Below are 15,708 nucleotides of genomic sequence, written 5' to 3' on the forward strand. Positions count from 1 at the left end.
TCCCATTAATTCAGGAGTCTTTTGTAACTTTTCCTGTACTCACTTCCCCTTCAACTCCATCTTTATACTCCCAATTTGTCAATCGCTCCCCCCCACTATTTAGTTTAAACCCACACGTATAGCCCTAGCAAACCTGCCTGCCAGAATGTCGGTCCCCATCCAGTTAAGGTGTGACATTTATATATTTCTAATTATTTATATATAATTAAAATGCATATATATACACATATACATACATATAAATATGGACATACATATATATACACACACACATATATATATATATATATACACATACATATATATACACATACATATATATGTACATACATGTGTGAATATGTGTATATATATATATATATATATATATATGCACATATATACACATATATAATTAGAAATGTGCAAATATATATATAACATTAGAAATGGATACATATACACAATTAGAAATGTATAGATATATATATACACACACAATTAGAAATGTGTATATATATACACAGAGATGTGTATGTTTACATAATTAGAAGTATATATAATTAGAGATGTGTATATACAATTAGAAATATATATATTAGAAATGTGTATATATACTAGAAATGATCATTTATATTAGAAATGGATATATATACTAAAAATGTATATATATACACACATATTTATAATTTTATATCTTATCTAGTATCTTATCTAGTATATTATCCTTCGTGAATATATATATATGTATATATTTATAACCATTTCTAATTGTATATCTTATCTGGCATTTTATATATGTATGAAGGATGGGTTTAATATGTGCACACGAAGTTGGTAGACAGGTAAAATCCAAAATTTGATACATATCTAAATACTTCCAGCTATCCTCAAACAGAACACGGTGCTTGGGAACTGAAGACTGACATTTTCGAATTACAACCTTTATACACAGTTCCAAAATGCCAAGCGGCACTGAAAGTATTCATAAACATCAGAAAGAATAGTTGGGAGCTGAACTGACGTCTGCCTGCACCTTTTCATTTTGTTGCACGTTGCGGTTTCTTTGCTTTCCTGTACGTGATGACCGATATATACTCACCGGTCGAATTATTCGCCTTCCTGGGTTATTATTTCACCATTCCACCAATTCACAAATAAAGCTGAGCTGCCCGGAGCTGTAATTGACAGGCGGGACTTGTCATTACACCCTTGATTGTGACGTCGTGGTGGTCGGTCGGACAGACAGACGGCTCGTCCAATCGGGACTGAGCGCCGTGCTCCAAGGCTCGGCGATAGGCGGAGGGTGGTGGAGGGGAACCAATGGGCATGGAGGGAGGGCGGGGCTTGTTGCTACCGGTGCCCGGCAGGAAAACCACGGGCGAGCAAAAAGCTCTTGCTCCGCTCTGGCTTCTTGCTTTCAACGCTGCGCTTCCTGGACGTTTATGTAGTGTTCGCCTGCTACATTGGGAGGAAAGGAGGGGGGGGGATTTTAATTTAGCTTTTGCTTTGGCATCTATGCGGAACTCATAAGCCGCACACAAAGTACTAGGTGGCTGGGGTGGTTGGAAAGAACCGCAGCAGCAACAAATAAAAAAGCAAGCATTCCTTTAATCCCAGCAATTTTTTTGTTTTTGTTTTCGAGATTTTTAATGTGGGATTTTTAAAAGCAGAGGACAAAAAATATGTGGTATAAATAAGATTTCCCCTGGTAGACGGAAGCAGCGGGAACGGACTGGAGAGCCCCAGCTCTTGCTATGAGAGAGATAGCGAAACTACGGCGGCGACTCAGTGAGCAATGAGATGAGGCTCAGGAATGGGACTCTGGCCACAGTGTCAGTGTTTCTCACCTCCTTCCTCAGCCTGTCCTGGTACACAGCCTGGCAAAATGGAAAAGGTACAGTTTCACATTGCAGATCCATTAATAAATGTGCATGTTTTTTTTAATATAGAGATCAATTGGGGGGGGGGGGGGGGGGGTTGTCTTGACTGTACATACAGATTCAAGTTAAATACTGGTGTGTTTGGTTATAAGCTGCTGGCCGTGTGTGTGGTTTTTGCATTTGTCACGTTTGGGATGAAGCTGCCAACCTTCAATGTATATACAGAGAGGAATGTGTGGCGGGCGGTGACTTGAAACGTGCGTTTTGTGGCAACACTTCTACACCCGTGAATAGGAAAGAGGGAAGCTGGCGGCTCAGAGAGTCTCCGCCGCGTATTTTCTGCTTGTGTTTCCTTGTTGGCCAGTTTGTGGCGTGTAAGTAAGTGACTTCTCAGCGCCTGAGTTTGACCAGGCTGACAAGACTCGAGGTTTAGGTCTCAGTCCCGTGAGGAACAGGTCGCCGGAGTGTTTTATGTCTCCGCGTTAAGGAATCCATATAAAATGTTTCGTTTGATTTATGAATAAAAAGTACTGGCAGTTTTGAATATTCCACTTATTCCCTCTGTAACTAATTGTGAAATTGGACAGATTTTCTTTCCACGGGTTATGTTTGTTTCTCTTTTGTTGCTCTTTAACAGTTGTGGACTTTGCGCATTTGTAGTTACAGTGCCCTCCATAATGTTTGGGACAAAGACCCATCATTTATTTATTTGCCTCTGTACTCCACAATTTGAGATTTGTAATAGAGAAAAAGCACATGAGGTTAAAGTGCACATTGCCAGATTTTAATAAAGGCCATTTTTATACAAGTTGGTATCACCATGTAGAAATTACAGTAGTGTTTATACATAATCCCCCCATTTCAGGGCACCATAATGTTTGGGACACAGCAATGTCATGTAAATGAAAGTAGTCATGTTTAGTATTTTGTTGTATATCCTTTGCATGCAATGACTGCTTGAAGTCTGCGATTCATGGACATCACCAGTTGCTGGATGTCTTCTCTGGTGATGCTCTGCCAGGCCTGTATTGCAGTCATCTTTAGCTTATGCTTGTTTTGGTGGCTAGTCCCCTTCAGTTTTCTCTTCAGCATATAAAAGGCATGCTCAATTGGGTTCAGATCGGGTGATTGACTTGGCCGCTCAAGAATTGACCATTTTTTAGTTTTGAAAAACTCCTTTGTTGCTTTCGCAGTATGTTTGGGATCATTGTCTTGCTGAAGAATTAACTGCCGGCCAATGAGTTTTGAGGCATTTGTTTGAACTTGAGCAGATATGTGTCTATACACTTCAGAATTCATTATGCTACTACCATCAGCAGTTGTATCATCAATGAAGATAAGTGAGCCAGTGCCTTCAGCAGCCACACATGCCCAGGCCATAACACCACCACCACCGTGTTTCACAGATGAGGTGGTAGGTTTAGGATCTTGGGCAGTTCATCTCTCCTCCATACCTTGGCTCTTGCCATCACTCTGATATAAGTTAATCTTCGTCCCATCAGTGGTTGCTCTTGTAAGTACTTCTTGGCAAACTGTAACCTGGCCATCCTATTTTTGCAGCTAACCAGTGGTTTGCATCTTGCAGAGTAACCTTTGTGTTTCTGTTCATGACGTCTTCAGCGGACAGTGGTAATTGCCAAATCCTCGGTTTCTGATCTGTCGGACAGGTGTTTGGCGATTGTTCTTTATTATAGAGAGAATTCTTCTGTCATCAACTGTGGAGGTCTTCCTTGGCTTGCCAGTCCCTTTGCAATGAGTAAGCTCACCAGTGCTCTCTTTCTTCTTAATGATGTTCCAAACAGTTAGTTTTTTTGGTAAGCCTAAGGTTTGGCTGATGTCTCCAACAGTTTTATTCTTGTTTCTCAGTCTCATAATGGCCTCTTTGACTTTCATTGGCACAACTGTGGTTCTCATGTTGATAAACAGCAATAAAAGTTTCCAATGGTGATGGAAAGACTGGAAGAAAGACTAGGTGCTGAGAGCTCTTTTATACTTGACACCTGATACTTGGCAATTAATCACACCTGAGCAATTACAATGCCTGTGAAGCCATGTGCCCCAAGCATTATGGTGCCTGAAATTGGGGGGGGGGGGGGGGGGAGGAGATTATGTATAAACACAGCTGTGATTTCTACATGGGAGTGAGAAGAGGAAAGCACCGGACTCAAAATTGACCAGATGAGAGATGGAATGCAGTCTCGTAAATTCTAGCTCATTCTTTCCTGGTTGGTCTCTATAGCCTTGTGTGTTCTCGGAGGGAATAGAAGAAATTCACAAGCTTGAGTATTCAGATCCAAATGCTGTCTGACGTTTGAAAGTGTCAGGCATGATTGTTCAGCAGAGGTTAAATTGTGCCTTTTCCCCTTATCGGACCAACTGAATCATAAGACATGGGTGCAGAAGTAGCCCATTCGGCCCATCGAGTCTACGATGCTATTCAATCATGGCTGATCTATCTTTCCCTCTCAACCCCATTCTCCTGCCTTCTCCCCATAACCCCATAGGCAGTTTTTACAATGAACATTCGTGAAACTGTGAACAGTTCATGAAACTTGATTGGCAATGTAGAATCATGGAGTTATACCACAAGGAATCAGGCCCAATGGTCCAACTCTTTTCTGCCGACAAATTTATCTCCTGAGCCAGCCCCACTGGCCTGCATTTGGCCCAAATAGCTCTTAAGGTATGCATAACTTGGATTAATGTAGCACTTTTAACAGAGAAAAATATCCAAGCTGCTTCACAGAGCATCGTTAAACAAAAGTGAGCATTGAACTGAAGAAGCAAATAATAGAATGTGTAACCAAAATCTCAGTCAATGAGATATCTTAATGAACACTCCAAGCTTGCATTGGCGTAGAGATTTTTACATCCATTAGCCTGATGATCATTTCACAGTAAATACACTATTTTGGAAGTATGATTATTGTTGTCTGCAGGGATATATGCAAGAACCAAAAGAAGCAGTGAGATAAATGGCATGGAGCGTCGAGCAGTGCACAGGGTAATTCATGAGCACTGGGTCCCCAATGCAATATTGAGACTAATGATGACAACTTTGGTTGTTGGATAAATATTTCCCTGGGTATTGAACGCACTCTTCAGCTGTTCATAGAAATGTTGAGGGGATCTTAGCCACACATTTTGGAAGGACGCTGGAGTTAACAACAAAGTCAAAGTCAGCGAAGTCCAGTGTCAGTATCTGGAGTGGGGCTTGAACCCAGATCCTAGCTGACTGTTGGGGTCAAATGTTGCTGCCGTCGTAAGTCTGCTGCTTTTGAAGACTGAGAACAGAAGATGCTTAGGAAGGTAATTTCCAAAGCTTAATTCTCTCTCAGCTGTAGGGAAGGAGGTGGAAGAGAAGATGAGGGATAAACTAGAACTCCCCACACTGAGATAAACAAATGGAATACACTGTATACAGAAGCATTTGAACTGTTAGTGAGGGAAGGAACTGCAGATGCTGGTTTACACTGAAGATAGACACTAAATGTTGGAGTAACTCAGCGGGTCAGGCTGCATCTCTGCAGAAAATGATTAGGTGACATTTCAGGTCAAGACCTTTCCTCAGACAGAGTCTGAAGAAGGGTCTCGACCCGAAACATCACCAATTCCTTTTCCTTTTCTCCAGAGATGCTACTAGACCCGCTGAGTTACTCCATTATTTTGCATCTATCAACTGTTAGTGACATCTTTGTAAAGTACTGGTCTAAAGTGTCCCGTCAAAGGTTTTGGCAATGCTAGTAGCATTTGGAGGTAATCAAATGTGAATATTACTGCAGCTTCAGGTGAGAGCCACAGCGTAGTTTAATGTTTGAAAAAATAAAATGGTGTCTTTGTTGAAGATAAGTTAACTTCTCCAAAACGGCACCTCTGCGTACAGGCAGCATCTCTGGAGAAAAGGAATACGTGTGGTTTCAGGTCGAGACCCTTCCTCAAACTGAGAGTTGTGGGGGGGGGGGGGGGTAACTCAGTCTGTCCTGCTGAGTTACTCCAGCATTTTGTGTCTATCTTTGGTGTAAACCAGCATATGCAATTTATTCCTACACACCTCAATGTAGAGCTCTTCATACTAGTACATAGGTCTGTGCAACATTTCTGCATTGCACTCTAGATGCAAGGTAAAATTGTCAGAGCGGACATATTAAAAGCTGAAAGATTTAATCGATGTGATACGATTTAATTTTGGACAGTTAACCTCTTCAGACCAGAATGGCCTCTTAACTGTTGCATGTGTGAAAGTCAGTCGTCTAGTCTTCAATTTCTGTTCGAGAATTGGACATATTGTCATACATGTTTCTCTCTAATTATCCCAATTGATTCCTTATTCACTATATAATAATAATAATAATAATAATAATAAATACTTTATTGATCCCCTCAGGGAAATTCAGATGTCCAGAAGCTCCCAACCAACAAACCCACAGATTCAAAATGAACGCAGACAGAAAATACATAGAATACAATGTGGACACTACCTGAGAGCAATAAATACTTAAAAAGAGCATTAATTAAAAGTTAAAAATTAATAATTGCAAAATGCATCCCCCTACAGCCTAGCGGTCCGAATTATAAAATCTAATGGCTGCAGGGGTGAAGGATCTCCTGAACCGCTCCGTTCTACAGGGCAGGGAGAGGAGCCGGTTGTTGTTCCGAGTGCTCTTTTGACTCTCCAGAATTAAATGGAGGGGATGCCCGGGGTTTTTCAGGATGACCTGCACCTTGTGCCTCATACGCCTCTCAAGCACCTCCATCCCAGAGTCTACTCTCCCCTCCAGCACTGAGCTAGCTCGATTAACCAGTTTGACCAGCTTCCTATATGCACCTGATTTGCCTTTGAATATCTAAATTGTACATCCTGGTTTAGATTACTTGGGCTGAATACACAGGCATATATAAACTAAGCATGGAAACATACCATTCACCAACTTCTACCCATGCACCATCGAGAGCATCCTTACCAACTGTATCACAGTATGGTATGGCAACTGCTCTGTCTCCGACCGGAAAGCACTGCAGAGGGTGGTGAAAATTGCCCAACGCATCACCGGTTCCTCACTCCCCTCCATTGAGTCTGTCCAAAGCAAGCGATGTCTGCGGAGGGCGCGCAGCATCGTCAAGGACTGCTCTCTCCCCAGCCACAGACTGTTTACCCTCCTACCATCCGGGAGGCGCTACAGGTCTCTCCATTGCCGGACCAGCAGGTCCAGGAACAGCTTCTTCCCTGCGGCTGTTACATTACTTAACTCTGCACCTTGGTGATTGCCAGTCACCCCCCCCCCCCCCCCACCCCCGGACACTCCTTCCCCCAGAAAAATTGCACTACTACGACTGTATGTACGTAAACATATTTATTGCTCATATTCTATGTTCGCTCTTCTGGGTGAGATGCTAATTGCATTTCATTGCCTCTGTACTGTACACTGCACAATGACAATGAAGTTTGAATCTGAATCTTCATCTGTTTATGCTGCACAAGAATTTCTACCGTTTAGAATGATTTTCTATCAGCTATTCTCGCATCGTTTTTTCAGCTACTTGTCTCAACATTTCAGTGGTGCTGGGTGACGCATTCGAACAAATCTGAATAAGGAATTCTGCTCATTTTTCACGGGATAACCTTCTTGCATTTTTGGCATGCAGTTTTCAATTCTCCTCCATTGCTCTCTGCATCTATCCTGTCCAACCTACTAGTTATTTTAAAGACCAATAACTGCCATGGCATCACCTCCCCTTTTCCAATGGCTGCGATTTTTCAACTCTGTTGCTGTTGTTGTAAATCACTCTTGCATTTACTCCAGTGCCCTTTTTATTAATATCATGGAGCCAGGGCTGTGCACATTGGTCTCATCTCATGGTGACCAAGGTTCTATGTTTTGTACTTAAGGGCCTGTCCCACGAGCATGCGACTGTATGCGGCAAGCGCGACCTAACGTGGTCGCTTGAGCCGTACGGCCTCGCTGGGCCGGTCCCACTTTGATCGCCGGAGCCGTATGGAGTTGTGCGGAGCTGGTCCCGACATCGCGCGGGGCTCTGAAAAACTGATGGTGTTCAAAAATCCCGCGCAGCAACGGCCTGCCGGCCCGCAGCCACCTCGACGGGCGTGCGCACCGCCTCGACGCCGTACACAGCATCTTGACGCTCGAACTTCACGTCAATCACTCGACCTCCGCCCGGCTTCTGGTTTGGGCGCGCTCGCCGCATGCAGGTGGAACCGGCCCTGCACGGGGATCACTCGACCTCCGCGCGACCCCCGCTTCCGGTTAGATCGCGCTTGCCGCATGCAGTCGCATGCTCGTGGGAGAGGCCCTTTACAGGTGTTGGAAATCAGAAATGAAAACAGTGGTGGGATAGGTAGCATCTGTGGTGAGAGGTTTCTAATAGAAATTGGTTAAAACACCGAGTGCTGGAGAAACTCTGCGAGTCAAGCAGCATCTTTGTTGAGAATTGACAGGTGACATTTTGGGTCGGGTCCTCTACCCAACTTTAGACTTTAGAGATACAGAGTGGAAACGGGCCCTTCGGCCCACAGAGCCCGTGCCGGCCGTCGATTGCCCCATATGCTAGCAATGTCCTACACCCTCGGGACAATTTACAATTTTACCGAATTAACCTCTAAACCTGTACGTCTTTGGAATATGGCGGGAAACCGGAGCACCCGGGGAAATCTCACGCGGTCACAGGGACAACATGCAAACTCCACACAGACAGCGCCATGGTCAGGATTGAACCCGAATCCCTGGCGCTGCAAGGCACCAACTCTGCTGCTGCGCCACTGCATTCTAGCATCATTGTCATATAGTGTTTAATGAAATATCTCCACATCATTTTGCAATTCTGCTTTTTGCATTTTGCAATTCAGTTAATGCTTTTCTCATATCCTGCTGCTGTTTCTATTTTTCATATAAAACTGCTTCCCCTTCTCTTCATGGCTGTTTGCCTCCTAACTGTTCAACTTCGCTGTTTTCATGCTTTCAGTCTGGCAGTTTAGGGATATTGATCAGTGCTTGCATGACAGCCACTTATCTACGAGGACCTCCCTCACCCCTTGCCCATCTCTTCCTTTCTCTAAAGATGAACTTGAAACTGTTTATTCGTTTCCCCAGTGGCTGCACATTTTCAATTCTGTTATGGTCTTTGTAAGTCACTTTTGCATCTTCTTTAGCGTATCTGGAAAAACTGGTTTCAGCGGCCAGTCATAGTAAACAGACAACACTTGCATTTACACATGTGCGGGGCCGAGCTCAACCATCAGTGACACTTTCACTGAAGCATGCAGAGAGGATGTGCTTTGTATTTAGCATCCCCTACAAAGGCTCTCTACCAAACTGCTCCGAGTTCAATTTCAAAAATAAGCTTCATTCCTTAAAAATATGTGCAGAATGCACAATGGAATCAAAACCTGCCTTTCTTCATATCCACAGAATAATGAAATCAATGCATTGGTTTGTTGGAATATTGAACGTATTTTGTTTACAAAGCACCAGTCCCACTCATGGGCTGTTTGAACTGTAAATCCATCAAATGTATGCAAAGCTGTGACACGGGATTCATCTTCTCAGTGTTCAGTAGCAGCAGGCCCTTTAGACTTTAGAGATACAGTCTAAAGGCCCACCGAGTCCATGCCAACCAGTGATCACCCCGTACACTAGCACTATCCTACACACACTAGGGACAATTTACAATTGACGGAAGCCAATTAACCTACAAACCTGTACGTCTTTAGGAGTGTGGGAGGAAACCGGGGCACCCAGAGAAAACTCACGTGGTCACAGGGAGAACGTACAAACTCCATATAGACAGCACCTGCAGTCAGGATCGAATCTGGGGTCTCTGGCGCTGAAACCTGAACGGAAACCTCTGGAGACTTTGTGCCCCACCCAAGGTTTCCGTGCGGTTCCCGGAGGTTTTTGTCAGTCTCCCTACCTGCTTCCACCACCTGCAACCTCCAGCAACCACCTGCAACCTCCGGGAACCGCATGGAAACCTCGGGTGGGGCACAAAGTCTCCAGAGGTTTCCGTTCAGGTTTCCTAAGTGGGACAGGGGCATAAAAGATTGCAACGGTACACCAGCGGCAACTCTTTAGATTGTAGCCCTTCCCCACAAAGCCTTAGTGGTTGCTTTGTCGAGCTTCTATGCTTCCTTTTGTAATACTCTTGCAGCCTGGAACATGCCAATTGGTAGCATTTACTTATGGGCATCTCAGATAACAATCTAGACAACCAACACTTTTTGGACAGGACAAAGTTGATATTTGTCCTTGTCTGCATCCCTGGGTGCAGCCCGTAGATCTCTGCTATGCAGCTGGTCAGGACAAACCTTGACAAGGACCCTTGCATCCTTTTCCAGATCATATTAGCAAACGCATGGTCCCCAAAGAGACAGTTGATCGTCTCACCCACATTACAACATGTATTGGGATTGATATTTTGAAAGGGCAGCTTACCGCTCTATACCCTTCTGTCCCCTCTAGCACTAAAGGTGCACAGCGAGACCCTGAGAAACCTGGATCAACTCCCAAACTCTTTGGAGCCACCGCTTGGCAAAATCAAACATTAACAGTAAAGTTCATTATTCCCTTCAGTGTGCCCATAAGCCTTTGATCATGGATCTGGCACAAAGTTCACGATCGACAACATGAGCAACAGTGATTCCTGTTCTGCCACTTGTCTCTGAGACCTGGACTATTGCAAGTCGGTGGAAAAATACCACCAAAGCTGTCTAGGCAAAACCCTTCATTCACTCGTTCACTTGTCTTTCCAACGTCATGAACAAGCTAGCGTCCCCAATATTAAGGCCTCAGTAAGACTCAGTCAGCTACGCTGAACAGGGACTGTCATTCGTAAGCCTGACACCAGATTCCCATAACGAATGGTGGGAAAAGGAGAGCAGCTGGAAGAACTCAGCAGCTCAGGCAGCATCTGCGGATGGGAATCCAAAGTCGACGTTTCAGTTTCAGACCCTTCATCTAGAATGAAAGTGAATGTGGGTGATAGTCGGTATAAAGAGCTGATGGGTTGGGAGGAATGGATGGGTGAATCCAGGGGAGGAGGGATTGATCATCATAGTCAAGTGATGGAGGGATGGGTGGAGATAGTTGTAGAAACTGGGAGGTAATAAGTGGAGAACAGATAATCTGCATCCATTTGGATTCTGGAATTTTGATTGGAAAGGAAGGTGAATAATGGAACTGAATGAGGGGCAGTGGCAGGTGGAACAACAGAGGGAGTGGAGGAGTCCAGTGCATCTTCTAAGTCGTCATGAGACTATTAATCCAGAGATCTTCCCTCGTGATCCATAGGGACAAATTCACCAAGGCAACAGGGAAACTTAAAAAATGTTAATGTAAATCTGGATTTACTTATTTGAGGATGGACATCAGCTATTGAGGCAGTGCAGCGTAGGTTCACAAGGTTAATCCCCGGGATGGCGAGACTGTCGGACGAGGAAAAATTGGAAAGACTGGGCTTGTTTTCACTGGAATTTAGAAGGATGAGAGGGCATCTTATAGAAACATACAAAATTATAAAAGGACTGGACAAGCTAGATGCAGGAAAAATGTTGGGGGATTCCAGAACCAGGGGCCACAGTCTAAGAATAATGGGGAGGTCATTTAAAACTGTAAAAACATTTTCACCCAGCGAGTTGTGAATTTGTGGAATTCTCTGCCTCAGAAGGCAGTAGAGGCCAATTCACTGGATGCATTTAATAGAGAGTGAGATAGAGCTCTAGGGGCTAACGGAATCAAGGATTTGGGGAGAAGGCAGGCACAGGTTACTGATTGTGGATGATCAGCCATGATCACTATGAATGGTGGTGCTGGCTTGAAGGGCAAAATGGCCTCCTCCTGCACCTATTTTCTATGGTTCTTTGTTTCTATGGATGATAAAGATAGTATCAGCAGTGGTGACCACAAATCTACTGGACTGTCATAAAAATTGCACACGGTACACTAATGTCCTTCAGGGAAAAAGATCTATAGTTTTTCCCATAATGGCTCCTTTGTATCCAAACTATCCTCTGAAAAGATTTAGCAATCCACTCAGTTCATTGGGGAATTAGGAATGGGAATTAAATACTAGACATGCCTAAATTCTGGAAATGAATTAAAGTAAACTGCAATTCTAGTCAGATTTGTTTCTCAATATATATACTATATTTGACAACATACAGTTTATATACACAGTACATGCATTTATGTTGCAGATCACTGATTCAAGATGTGCCTACAAGATTTATATGATTCAGCATAGCATCAATTTCTCTTCCATAGACATTTAATGAATGATGGGTTTCGTTTAGAGATACAGCGTGGAAACAGGCCCTTTGGCCCACCAAGTCTGTGCCGACCCACGATCTCTACTCTGGCACTATCCTAAACACCAGGGACAAATTTACAATTTTACATGAGCCAATTAACCTACAAACCTGTACGTCTTTGGAATGTTGAGGAAACCGGAGCACCCGGAGTAATCGTACACGGTCATTGGGAGAACGGACAAATTCCATACTTGACGGCACTTGTAGTCCGGATCAAACCCGGGTCTCTGGCACTGTATGTGCCAGTTTAGAAGGATGAGGGGGGTTCTTATAGAAACATATAAAATTATAAAAGGACTGGGCAAGCTAGAGGCAGGAAAAATGTTCCCAATGTTGGGCGAGTCCAGAACCAGGAGCCACAGTCTTAGAATAAAGGGGAGGTCATTTAAGACTGAGGTGAGAAAAAACTTTTTCACCCAGAGAGTTGTGAATTTATGGAATTCCCTGCCACAGAGGGCAGTGGAGGCCAAATCACTGGATGGATTTAAGAGAGAGTTAGATAGAGCTCTAGGGGCTAGTGGAGTCAGGGGATATGGAGAGAAGGCAGGCACGGGTTATTGATAGGGGACGATCAGCCATGATCACAATGAATGGCGGTGCTGGCTCGAAGGGCCGAATGGCCTCCTCCTGCACCTATTTTCTATGTTTCTATGTATGGCAGCAACTCTACCGCTGCGCCATTATGCCACCCAGGTTACTTGATACTTGCACATTAGCACTTGATGTTTGCATTTACATGATCTATGCACATCCTGGTGAAGCCAGACGCAAGGATGAGAGCCACGTTAATATTTTCTTCTCTTTTTATCTTTAAACCTGTGCATGATGTCTCTGAAGCATGAACCCCGTAGTGATTGCCAGGTAAAGTGCGGAAGACAGGTGGGGTGATTCTGACCCCTGCTCTTCAGGCATAAGTTATGGTCCACAGCCACACACAGCAATACTGACCTGCTTGACCCTGAGCTTCATGTTTTCCATGTTCATTGAGCGGTAGTGTCATTCTCACATTCTCACCTGCTTCAGACAAAGTTGTGGAGGGAATGGACAGGTGATGCATATGGTCAGGACCTTTCTTCAGGCTGATCTGTCTGAAGAAAGGTCCCAATCCAAAACTTGGTGGCATGTCTGAACCACATTTCCACCACCTTCAATGTCATGACTGATTAGATGAAGAGGGAGATTCAGCTTCACTAGTTGGCGAGGGACATGTCCTCGGTTTTGCTGTGATTCACTCTGGCTCCAAATTAATATTAAATTTATTGCAGATGCTCATCCTTCTACAAACTGATAGTGGGTCCAAGTGATGGCATCCACACACAGGGAGACTGTGACCCGAGTGCCTCTGCTGCCTGCGATTGTCACCTTTCTTAGCCTTGATGCAGCAGACAAGTAAGGCAAGAAAGGGTGGCTTTGCCCTGCGCTCCCCCCCCCCCCCCCCCCCCCCCCCCCCCCCCATTATGGTCGTCTGAGCACCAAGCTCGTGTAGATAAACTGATCTGGTAGCAAGAATGCCAAACGCTTTAATTTCACCCTCCCGTCTTTGATTCCAATAATCCCCAGGCATGAGTTTACTTACTAGGCAATTTAACAAGTTATAAAGACAGCTGTGTAGGAAGGAACTGCAGATGCTGGTTTATGCCGAACTTAGACACAAAATGCTGGAGTAAGTCACGGGTCAGGCAGTACCTCTGGGGGAAAGGAATGGAGTCATAGAGTAATACAGTGTGGAAACAGGCCATTCGGCCCAACTCGCCCACAGCGGCCAACAGTGTCTCAGCTACTTTTCTAACTCCATAAGTGTCTCAGCTACCCTAGTCCCACTTGCCTGTGCTAGGTCCATAACCCTCCAAACCTGTCGTATGGGATAGTCTCAGCCTCAACTACCTCCTCTGGCAGCTTGTTCCATACACCCATACTGTGTAAAACATTTTAAAAATTGCCCCTCAGACTCCTTTTAAAACTTTTCCCCTTGACCTTGTCCTCTGGTCCTTCATTCCTCTACTCTGGGTAAAAGACTCCGTGCATGTACCCGATCTATTCCTCTCATGATTATGTACACCTCTATAAGATCTCCCCTCCTCCTACGCTCCATGCAATATAGACCCAGCCTACTCAACCTCTCCCGATAGCTCACACCCTCTATTCCTGGCAACATCCTCGTAAATAGGCGATGTTTCGGGTCGGAGCTCTCCCTCGCCATGAATAAATAAAGTGTTGTGATAACACAAGACCTGCAACCTCAGTTGTAGGATAGAAACATTAAAAAAAAAGTGAAGTAAGGAATGGGAATCTATCAATACCCGTGCATTTAATTGTCAAATCTTAATTTCAACCTTTGCCAACGCTAAAATGGTTTCGCAACTTCCAAATGCTGAAGCAACAATGTGTAAATTCAACTTTAACCTGGATAATTTGGGGTTTACTAAGAACATTGAAACTTAGAACTCCTGTTCCCTTGATAATGAATGAGGCCTATCTTCTCTCTGATTGTAATCTTTAGAGACTGACCACATGATGTGCATGTTACACCATGAGGTGCTGAGGTCCTGTCACCATCAATTTCACTAGTCTGTGTGTGTTTTTGTGTCTTGTTTCAGAGAACAGAGGACTGTTTTACACGGTGCAAGGCAGAATATTCCATTACTGAGTCCACGCAACCTGTATAAAACACTGATTGTCAATGCTGCCAAGTAACGCTGAGCCTCCATAGATTTCAGGCAATGTTTTCACTTGCCTGTCCCAGTGTAGGTTGGCTGCGATTTCCAAAGGAGTAAAGGTTATATATGAGGAGTCTGCCACTTTTGTGGAGAAGGATTGAGTCACTAGTCAACCCTGCCTAACAAGGCTATGTGGTATCAAAATGCACTTTGCAATTATCTGCAGGTCAAATGGCAACTCTTTCAACAACTCTGGGGGCTTATGATTAAACCGAGAACAGTGCGATGGCCCGACTGGCAGAGAAGCTTGCTCACAGCTTCACTGAACTGGGTTCAGCCCTGTCCCTGGGTGCTATCTATGTGGGGTTTGCTCATTCTCCCTCTGACCACGTGAGTTTCTTCAGGGTGCTTCGTTTTTCTCCCATGTCCCAACATATCGAGGTTACATAGATACATAGAAAATAGGTGCAGGAGTAGGCCATTCGGCCCTTCGAGCCTGCACCGCCATTCAATATGATCATGGCTGATCATCCAACTCAGTATCCCGTACCTGCCTTCTCTCCATACCCCCTGATCCCTTTAGCCACAAGGGCCACATCTAACTCCCTCTTAAATATAGCTAATGAACTGGCCTCAACTACCCTCTGTGGCAGAGAGTTCCAGAGATTCACCACTCTCTGTGTGAAAAAGTTTCTTCTCATCTCGGTCCTAAAGGATTTCCCCCTTATCCTTAAGCTGTGACCCCTTGTCCTGGACTTCCCCAACATCGGGAACAATCTTCCTGCATCTAGCCTGTCCAACCCCATAAGAATTTTGTACGTTTCTATAAGATCCCCCTCTCAATCTCCTAAATTCTAGCAAGTATAAG

General features: G+C 44.3%; 1 protein-coding gene across 1 annotated transcript in view; it reads left to right on the forward strand.

The window, feature by feature from the left end:
* The first annotated feature begins 1,343 nt into the window (after positions 1-1,343).
* The window catches only part of mgat4a (alpha-1,3-mannosyl-glycoprotein 4-beta-N-acetylglucosaminyltransferase A), a 273,579-nt gene continuing 259,214 nt past the window's right edge, over positions 1,344-15,708 (forward strand). Inside the window, exon 1 of the mRNA XM_033023224.1 lies at positions 1,344-1,876. Within this exon, the coding sequence (XP_032879115.1) occupies positions 1,783-1,876 (94 nt within the window). The 5' untranslated portion in view covers positions 1,344-1,782. The remainder of the gene's footprint in view (positions 1,877-15,708) is intronic.

The sequence above is a fragment of the Amblyraja radiata genome, chromosome 6, assembly GCF_010909765.2.
Source record: "Amblyraja radiata isolate CabotCenter1 chromosome 6, sAmbRad1.1.pri, whole genome shotgun sequence".
NCBI lineage: Eukaryota > Metazoa > Chordata > Chondrichthyes > Rajiformes > Rajidae > Amblyraja > Amblyraja radiata.